General features: G+C 39.3%; 1 protein-coding gene across 1 annotated transcript; it reads left to right on the plus strand.

Annotated features, from left to right (window-relative positions):
* Nucleotides 1-1183: 1183 nt before the first annotated feature.
* On the plus strand, nucleotides 1184-9489 carry zbtb22b (zinc finger and BTB domain containing 22b). The gene is made up of 4 exons (XM_046844384.1): nucleotides 1184-1583; nucleotides 3625-3851; nucleotides 4007-4900; nucleotides 7775-9489. The coding sequence occupies exons 2-4, from the start codon at nucleotides 3627-3629 to the stop codon at nucleotides 8726-8728; spliced, it is 2073 nt and encodes a 690-aa protein (XP_046700340.1). The 5' UTR covers nucleotides 1184-1583; nucleotides 3625-3626; the 3' UTR covers nucleotides 8729-9489.
* The last annotated feature ends 1071 nt before the right edge of the window (nucleotides 9490-10560 follow it).

A 10560-nucleotide genomic window follows, 5' to 3' on the forward strand; every position in this document is an offset into this window, starting at 1 on the left:
CTGTTTGGAGAAATCTTTAGAGACATTTAGAGGCCATACTACAAGATACAAACCAATCATCAGCAGTAAGAATCTGAAGTCCAGTTTGGAATTCAAATATTAGACAACATCAGTTTTTCCCTTTGCACTGGTTGCTCCCTGAAAATCATAAATCTATGGATCTTTTATCCAACCACGGATTAAAAACCTGACAAAAACAATTAGCCCTCCTTGGGCTGGGGACAGAGCAAGATCACTCCTTCCGGCCTAAAAAAAGGATTGACTGAAGAATTGATTGATTGATTGATTGATTGAAAGGTTGTTACTTCTCCGCCTCTTATATACTTCTTATAGCCTCGACATCTTTGTGCAGAGCAACAATTCTAATTTAAAAATCCTCAGAGGGTCTTTACTATGAGGTCCATGTTGAAAATCCAGTAGTCGGTGTGAGAGAATTGTGCTCAAAGCACCAGATTTTATCTGCTCAAACACAAGATACAGATTTGTATGGTCCTGTCAAAACATGAACATGATGAATAGGACATGTGGCTTTGCACGGTTACACGACATACAGCTGTCATCACTTAGGGTGTACTCACTTTTGTTGCCGGCTAATTTCACAGTAATGGCTGTATGTTTAGTAATTTTCAGATGACAGTAAATCTGTACTGCTATACAAGCTGCAGATAGACTACTCTAAAATATATCTAAGTTTCATTTCTATAGTATTGTCCCTGAGAAGACACTATACCGGTTGCTAAAATGTGAAGGGTGTACTCACTTTTGTAAGATGCTGTATGTATGTGGCAGCAGGCGAGTGGACTGAAATGTACTCAGTTTTAATGTTCAACTCTGTTGACCGCTGGTGAGACCAAAGCATCCAGCTAGCGTCCCAATGTATTTGTATATTTTCTTATCGCTATCGCCATCATAAGATCGAAAAAGTCAAACCATTGTAACTCTGGGACTACCTGTGTGTGTGTGTGTGTGTGTGTGTGTGTGTGTGTGTGTGTGTGTGTATATATATATATATATATATATATATATATATATGCTTTTGACAATATAGATTTCTTTTTTTTTTTCTTGGCATGAATGATCAGTCTAAAAAGTACAAGATGTGTATAAAAGAATGCATATTTAATACAAATTTAGCTTTTTTTTATTATTATTATTAAGATGATAACATTATAATGTGCTAATTTACTGGTAAAGGTAAAGTGGAAAAGCCCTTTCTGGTAGTGTGTCATTTTCTGTATGAACTTGCCTTAATGATTAGATATAAGACATGTTTATTTAACTATTTGCTAATCCATGGAACCTAGTTCAAATCTAGAAAGGACAAGAACTCTTGAGATGGAGCTCTGGATTGAGATGGTTCTCTCCTCCAGACACCACTCTATCTCCTCGCTTTCTATTTTTAGTCGGCCAAATGACCCCGAATCATCCAGTCTGGGCTTTCTTAAAGGGATCATCCGCAGCTGGGTCTGCTGGAACGAAGCGCGCATTTTATTCCAAATGCTCGCTTTTCACATGTGCTGAGGAGATGGAGATTTTACGACGCGAATATACTCATGGTGGTCCTTGAAAAAGATTTAGCAGGGGTAAGGCTGATCTGATGAATGTCTATTCCCGATTCTAGAGGTTTATAATATTGCTGGCTACTACACTGGGCTGTTTGCATGCAATCGCGATGCATGATAAAGGAAGGAAGGAATGGAAGAAGGAAGGAAGATAGTCTCATCAGAGACATGTGTCTGTCTTCTTCTCTTTACATCCTGTTGATTTTGACAGCCCCACGCCATGTTCCTGCTCTTCATCTGATGTAGACTCGATACGCCATTATTGGCTTCCTGCTTTAAATCACATTTCACAGCAGTAGTATTGTCGCTGGGTTGCTGAATGGGCTAAATTATACTCTTATAATATTTACAGCCAGGTGGAGGGATTGAAAAGGTTTTAAATTTGTGATTAAAAAAATAAAACCCGTCCGTATTTGACTGCATTCGGCTCGAATGTGATCGCGGCGTCTTCTTCCTTGTGATCCGCCATTTTGACATTTGGTCCCTCATCTCTTCCACAGAGCAGGAGTTGGGAAACTTTTTTTTTAGCTAGAAATTGTCAAAGAAACTCCAACAGAAACTTCATGTCCTTGGAACCAACACCCAAAGTTTTCAATAATAACAAAAATAATAATTATTCTTATTTGTGTAGTTACTGTTTAACTCTCCTCAAACACTATACTCTGTATAAAGGTGCGGTGGGCAAATGTTTACTTGCTACTTCACATAACCTGGAAATGATCTGGCACAGGATTTAAAATAATAATATCAATTAAAAAAAATGTTTTAACCACAGCTTTAGGACACATGTTCTGTCTTAGTTTGCTGGGAAATGTGTGTTCCTGGCCGGAAAGCTTGTTTGTGTTTACATGCACTTCCTGTATATCTCAGGGGTGCCAAAACTTTTTTGGGCCATGAAAGTCCACAGAATCAAACGTACATTGATCCCTGCTGTAATCACTGATGGCAAAAAACAACAGTACATCACCTGGCTAATAACATACTGAGAGTGAAGCATGGTGGTGGCAGCATCATGTTATGGGGCTGCTTCTCAGCGATAACAGTTGATGAACCCGACGGAAAAACAACACGAGTGGCTCAGACAAAATAAAACATTAAACATGTGGAGAGACCTGGAGATCAGTTTATAGACATTAGACAACCAATCTGAGGGAGCGTTAGAGCATCTGCTAGGAAAAATGGGAGAATGTGCAAAGCTTTTGAATTTGAAAGTTTGTGAAGACGCATGCGAGATGCCAAATGGGCAGCAGTAACAGTAACAACAGCATTTTAAAATGAATTATTTATGAGATAACAAGTACTTGCTGAATAGATATTATGATCACCATGAGATTTCACCTGGAGAAAGATAAAATAGTTATTAAAAAAATGAGAGTGGGATTTAATGCAATTTATTAGTAGCGAAGTTTTTCCTCAGAAATAAAATAGCTTTATTATTTTATTATTAATATTGAAAACACAAACTGCTTATTTTAAAGATGATAAATGAAAGTACATCTGTTCAGCAAAGAAAACTAAATGTGCAAAAATAAAGTAGAGACATAATAAAAATATATATTTCACAGTGTATAAATGCAAAAAAAAAAAAAACAAACAATACAGTAGTTTCACGTTGAAACAAAATGCACATTGTTATTATTGCACAGTTACAATAAGTGTTAGCAGTGTGTTTTATATGTATATACAGTATATATAATATCTATAATCTTTGCTTTAGGGTGTCAGTGTTAGGTAATGTTTCCATGTGGAGCTATGTTTGTTTAATATTGTTATAGAAATTACTTGTTTGCTCAGTAACACTAAATAAAATAGGAAAACAAATGGATTGCTTCAAGCTGATAGGATGCAGCGGGAATGCAGTTGGAATGCTGGAATGCTACATAACCACTCTTTAAGTTCAAGTTTATTTATATAGCGCTTTTCACAATGGACAATGGACAATATTTACCACTGTGCTGAGCAGAAAAGCGTGCAGTCACTAACCAGTGGATGAAATATGTCAGATTTTGGATGTGTGTACAGGATGTTACAGGGCATTAATTTGTTTCTGGCGTTTTTTTAGGAATGCAGTCAGCAGCGGAGGAGAACAGTTGTGATGGCGCCTCTGGTGTGCCCACGGGTTCGATGGTGCAGGTGTGTTTCCCCCACGTGCAGACATCTGTGCTGGACAGCCTCAATCGCCAACGTGAGGATGGACAGCTGTGTGACCTCTCCATACATGTACAGGGACACGTGTTTAAAGCCCATCGCTGCGTCTTAGCAGCCTCTTCACCTTACTTTCATGATCAGGTGTGTTCACAGAAGTCTCTCTTTTTCTTTTATTCCTGTTAAGAATGAAAAATGTGGAAAAAGCGAAATATGGAGTGGCTTTTAAAGATATAGACAGAAATATAAAGAAACGTTCTATCGTGTAAACTGTAGTCTTACAGATGTCTTTCTTGTAGGTGCTACTAAAGAACATGTCCACAGTGTCCATCCCAGCTGTAATGGACCCCCTGGCCTTCGAGAGAGTCCTAAGCTGTGCCTACACTGGCCAGCTGCAAATGCTGCGTGAAGACATCGTCAACTACCTCACCATCGGGAGTGTGCTCCAGATGTGGCACATTGTGGACAAGTGCACGGAACTACTCAAAGAGGACCGAGGGGGTTCGTCGGGGCCGCAGGGAACGACTCCTTCCTCAGAGAGCACCAGATGCGGCGGTATAACGAACAGGGATTCCTACGGAGGAGAAGGACACACGCTGTCCACAGTGCAGCCTCAGAACCGTCCCTCGCTGATCGAGAGCCAGTCTCCCAGCAGTACAAACTACTTCAGCCCTAAAGATGCTAGCTTTGGTGGCGCGATGACGAGTACTGGGACAGTGGGAGACGTAGGAGTACATTCCACTCCTAACTACTGCATGCCGTCCAGTCGGGACGACGCCTTCCTAATTGACGAGGACGAGGAGGAAGAGGATGACGATGAGCTTGTGTACCCAAGGAAACAGGATCAAGGGAGCGGAAGGAGGAAGAAGTCTGCGGCCACCTCGGATCAAGAAATGGGAGTGAGTGACAGTTTCGGGGTTTCGTCCTACCAAGACATGGAGACCTCTCCACCGCAGAAGCGCCCCATGTACAGTCAGCCAAGCATCATGCCGCGGAAGCAGTGGGTGGTGGTCAAAACCGAGCGCTCCAAGGACGACGACTTCATCGTAGTCTCTGGAGAAGAAGGGGGCGAAAATGAAGACGAGCAGGAGTTTGATATCGCCAAGGAGAGAGAACGGGAGAGGACGTTCAATATTTCAAATGTTAGGACTCTTTCTGCAGACCTCAGCAGCAGGGAGGAAATTGAAGCACAGGTGAGGGTTTGTGTGTATTGCTTACTTTATATCTTACTGCCATTGTTGGAGTTGGTGCTTAATATTCAGTCTGAGCTCCGACTAGAAAAAAAAATCAAAATAAATCCCAGGTCTCCTCAAACCCCAAGTTCAGCAAGTGACATCAAATTAACATAGATGCTCTTTAAATGATTTATATTGGAAATTCTGCTGGTGCCCGAGTTACGACTTCTGATTTTTCGTTCTGACGATAACGATATGACATAATCGTAAAAATATGTAACATTTTGTGCTGCAGGCAAATGCAGGAGCGCATGCTCCACCCTCCACTCACCAACCGATCCACGCACCCACACTGCTGCTCGTCCATGCACCGGCGGTCACATACATACACACGTGGACAAAATTGTTGGTACCCTTCGGTCAATGAAAGAAAAACTCACAATGGTCACAGAAAAAACTTTAATCTGACAAAAGTAATAATAAATAAAAATTCTATGAATGTTAACCAATGGAAGTTGGACATTGCTTTTCAACCATGCTTCAACGGAATTATTTAAAAAAATAAACTCATGGAACAGGCCTGGACAAAAATTATGGTACCCCTAGAAAAGACTGAAAATAATGTGACCAAAGGGACATGTTAATTCAAGGTGTGTCCAGTAATTAGCATCACAGGTGTCTACAATCTTGTAATCAGTCAGTGGGCCTATATATGGGGCTCCAGGTAGTCACTGTGTCGTCTGGTGACATGGTGTGTACCACACTCAACATGGACCAGAGAAGGTGAAGGAAAGAGTTGTCTCAGGAGATTAGAAAGAAAATTATAGACAAGCATGATAAAGGTAAAGGCTATAAGACCATCTCAAAGCAGCTAGATGTTCCTGTGACTACAGTTGCACATATTATTCAGAAATTTAATATCCATGGGACTGTAGCCAACCTCCCTGGACATGGCTGCAGGAGGAAAATTGATGATAAAATCAAAGAGACGGATAATCCGAATGGTAACAAAAGAGCCCAGAAAGACTTCTAAAGAGATCCAAGGTGAACTCCATGCTCAAGGAACATCAGTGTCAGATCGCACCATCCGTCGTTGTTTGAGCCAAAGTGGACTACATGGGAACCGACCAAGGAGGACACCATTGTTGAAAACAAATCATAAAAAAGCTAGACTGGAATATGCCAAAGCTTCTGGAAGAATGTCCTATGGACAGATGAGACAAAAATGCAACTTTTTGCCAAGGCACATCAGCTCTATGTTCACAGAAGGAAAAATGAAGCATATCAAGAAAAGAACACTGTCCCTACTGTGAAACATGGAGGAGACTCTGTTATGCTCTGGGGCTGCTTTGCTGCATCTGACACAGGGTTTCTTGAATCTGTGCAGGGTACAATAAAATCTGAAGACTATCAAGGGATTCTAGAGAGAAATGTGCTGGCCAGTGTCAGAAAGCTTCGTCTCAGTCGCAGACCATTGTGAGTTTTTCTTCCATTGACCGAAGGGTACCAACAATTTTGTCCACATGTGTATATACTGAATAGTTTATACAGTACGGTTCTGTAAAATTACTTTTTTTGCTAAATTACATAGTGTAATTTGTTAAATTATTAATACCCAATGTGCATTTTTTAATGCGCAGAGCAGAGGTGAATAACAGCCATGAGTTAATCCACTTTACTGTTTTTGATATTCACAGTAAAAAAATCTAACTGAATGGATAAAAATAGCGTGCCATTTCTTGTTAAAAAAAACAAACAAAACAAGGTGTAAAACATAGAACATCTGTCCATGTCTCTACTAATAGTGAAGCTGTTTGTGTTAAATCTTTGTGCCGTTTTTCATTCTATTTCCCATTTTAACCTTTTCTTTTACAGTTTGTTAAATCTCTTTTATCTCAATAAGGTCATTAGGAAATGTTAACAATAGCTGTTACTTTTAGAAAACTAATTAAACTGACCACAACTGCCTTTGGGTTCATTGGTTCAAACTCACACCTTCCTTCCAGCCAATCAGAATCCATAAAAAGTTTTATTTAGAAATCTAAGAATCTAAATCAGAAATGTGCAGTGGTGATTAATAGAGTTAGACCAATTAGTGGATTTTATCAACACTGATAGTTTGGATCGTACTTTGCCGATTAATCAAATGTTTTTTTAAACGGATAATGGATAAAAATAAAAATAATATTACTGAACATCATTATAAAAATTAAAAGAAGCACTGAATCATGAAAATGTGCTAAATTTAAATATTGGTTACTTTAATAAATATTAAGGAAAATAAAAGACGCATTCAAAATGAAACAAAAAGTTAACACTCTAAATAAATAAAAACAGTTTTATTAAAAATTAATAAACAAACAGCGCAGTTATTCGCCTCTAGAGGCCGCTCTCGTACTGTATAACGCAACCAGAACCACTGGGATGGATTTTGGCGATAGTTCCAGGTGAAAGTTAAAGAATCGCTCGCCCTGTAATAATTAATTATTTCTACTAAAGACTACGGAGGAAGAAAAATGTTTTTGCTGTGTTTTTATTTGTCTAAATATTTGGTGCCAAGTTTTGTGTCCCATTGCACATTTTTCAACCTGAAAACGGGGTTGAAAAAATGTAGCAACCTTCACTTGAGATATAAAGAACTAAATCAGAAATGTACAGTGATGTTTATTCATTTCCTTTTTGAAAAGACTGGGGGAAAAAGAAGATTTTTTTTTTCCTGTGCCTGAATCAGGCCTGAATTGATGTCAAGTTTAATGTCTCATTGTGTGTTTTTTAACCTGCAAATGGAGTGGACCTTGTGCAGAAACTTGGCAACCTTCGATTGAGACATTTCCTATCACTCATACGTAATCGATTTCACATCTTAATTACACTTTGTGGTTATTTCTACAGGTTGACTACTGCCAATCCCCTGAAGACTACCTCAAGTTTGAAAGTGGTATGATGGACCAAACATCATCGCAGCACTCTATGGAGAACCCGAGCCAGAGTCGAGCGGTTACTGCGTTACTGAGCTCGGTGCAGACAGCTGCTTCTAGGACACAGCTCTTCCCGCTGGATATGCAAGGGAACCAGATTCTTTTGTATAACCAAGCTTCCCCTAGCGTTGGCCTACAAGAAGGTTTGCCTGGGGTGTCGTTAAAAGGCACTTCAGAGCACGGGACAGTCCACTTGCCCGGACAGGGTGGAATGGACGGCGGTTTAGAGGGCTTAGACGGCAGCGGGGCAGGCACCACGGGCAAAGTCTTCATGTGCCACTGTGGCAAAAGGTTTACTCACAAGAGCATGCGGGACCGCCACATCAACATGCACCTCGATTTACGGCCTTTCCACTGCCCTGTATGCTCCAAGAAATTCAAGATGAAGCACCATCTCACCGAGCACATGAAGACACACACTGGTTTGAAGCCGTATGACTGCCTTAGCTGTGGGAAAAAGTTCATGTGGCGTGACAGTTTCATGAGGCATCGCTCTCACTGCGAAAGGCACGGCGGCAGTGGTGGTGGTGGAGGAGGAGGTACGGGCGACTCCCCAGGTTCAGAAGGGGCACTTGTTTCCCCTCAGCACCTGCCTTCCGGGAGCAAAGGTACACAAGGCAACGTTGGAATTGGAGGCAGAAGCGGAATTCCGGTTTTGTCTCCTCACCACTCCAGCAGTAGCAGCAGCAGCAGTAGTAGTAGAAGTGGTTTGAGCATGGCAGTGCCTGGGGCTCTGTTAGGCATCAATCCCCAGAGCGGAATGTATGGCCACGGCCATGGATCTGGCGTTCTCGGGTTAGACGTGAGCCAGAGTGAATGTGCGGAAGACATTAGCGAGGTTTGTATAGGTGAAAACAGCGTCACTTAGCTAAACGTCACCACGCGTGGGACCGTGTGTACAGTCGTGAGATTGTGATCGTGTCTGTGAGCATGATTCATCCCGAGTAACAAGATAGGAGAACAACTCATTTATCAATCTTAAGCATTTTATAGTGTGTCCATATTAGCAAGAGCACCTTTTTGTTGCACACCGTACACAGGATAAGGAACTTATTAAAGATGAAATGAGTCGATCTTTTGGACTTTGGAAGAAAGAAAAAAAAAAACAAGTTCTGGATTATTGCAGGGCAACACAGTACATTACCTCAAAGAGAGAAATATCATATCCCACAAATGGCCACTTATATACAAGTTTCCCAACCTCGGATTAGACTCACATGTATAACGAGAGGACGAATCTTCTCATTTATTTCATCATTTAATCTCCCCAGAAAAAAAATCAGGGATAGAAAATGAAGACAGAAAAGAATAAGGTTTTCCCCTACGTCTATGATGTACCATAAAAGCAAGAAAGAATAAAAAAAAATAGGCTAATATACTGTAGTTTTGGCAGCCTGGAGACCTGGTGATAATTTGACAATTTTTTTTTTTTTTACCTAATTTATAAAAAAAAATAATTTAAAAAAATTCTGGAGAAAATTTAATCTTTAAATGTTTTATTTCAAGATTTAATTGAAATTCGTGTCCACTAAAAGATGCCTGGTATTACTGAGAATTGATCACCTACTCACACGTCCCAAAATATTGTTACTCTTCTACGTTAAAACAACAACAAAAATATATATATATATATATATATATATATATATATATATATATATATATATATATATATATATATATATATATATATATACTTTACTGTAAATTGACCAAGTGCATGTTATTCAATATTATTGATTTTACAGTGAAACAAAAACAAATCTTTATTTTTGGTTTATGCCTCATACAGGGATCCCGTTTCCCTGCGCCACCTGTAAATATTTAAAATAAGAAAAACTAAAAACGAAATGGACAAAAGTACCGGTAGCCTTAACCTAATATTTTTGGATTTAGATCAGGACTCATGGAAAGGCCGCCTCAGAAAACTTTTTCTTCGTATGCTTTTTGATGTAGGCTTCAGTTTGTTATCCTGCTGAAAGTATTTACATCCATATAAATGTGATTGTAAGACACCAGCTCACCACAATGGCAAAATATTTCGCCACATCCATAATCCACGAATGAAAAGACGACGTGACTGACAAGTTTACAATACAAAATACTAATGATTTAAATATAAGATTCATCCATGTCTGTCCTGGTCTTTTTGACTCGAGGACCAATCAAAACCTTGTCCTTTCTTCACTTGACCGATCCTCTGTACACGCTTGCATCTGAGAAATAATCTCTGTTTCGTTGTGTCAGTTATCTTCTTTCTTTAGTGAATCAAATTTTACACATTGCATCCGTGCCATTTGTACAGACCAAACAAACCATCTTTGTTTTGGTTTTATTTTAATGTCAAAAATGTTCATATGTGTTCAGAAACGGGATTCATTTTTCAAAGAAAAAGTAAAATCTTTAAGAACTCACGTCCTTAGGAAGGTATTAAACATCAGTTTTTTAATTTATTTATTTATTACTTTGCATTATTTTATTATTGTGCTGATATTAATACAACAAAAACTTTTCTTAAATCCCAATTTTTGTTTTTTTGTCTTTTCGATTTTTAACATTTTTCTAGCTGTGACTTTTAGCAAGTTTTTATAGCGGTTGTATAAATCGGTTCACGTTTGAGTGTGTATGACAGCATGAATAGTCCTTAGTGTCATCACAGGGCTTCCACACTTAAAACTATCACTTGTTCCAGCGCATCGT

Source organism: Silurus meridionalis, chromosome 29 (genome assembly GCF_014805685.1).
Source record: "Silurus meridionalis isolate SWU-2019-XX chromosome 29, ASM1480568v1, whole genome shotgun sequence".
NCBI lineage: Eukaryota > Metazoa > Chordata > Actinopteri > Siluriformes > Siluridae > Silurus > Silurus meridionalis.

Excerpts from the sequence above, each read along its gene's own strand:
- zbtb22b (XM_046844384.1), top strand. The coding sequence starts at position 3,627 with ATGCAGTCAGCAGCGGAGGAGAACAGTTGTGATGGCGCCTCTGGTGTG. Across the intron at positions 3,852-4,006 it reads CACCTTACTTTCATGATCAG|GTGCTACTAAAGAACATGTC; the intron begins GTGTGTTCACAG and ends TCTTTCTTGTAG. Across the intron at positions 4,901-7,774 it reads GGGAGGAAATTGAAGCACAG|GTTGACTACTGCCAATCCCC; the intron begins GTGAGGGTTTGT and ends TTATTTCTACAG.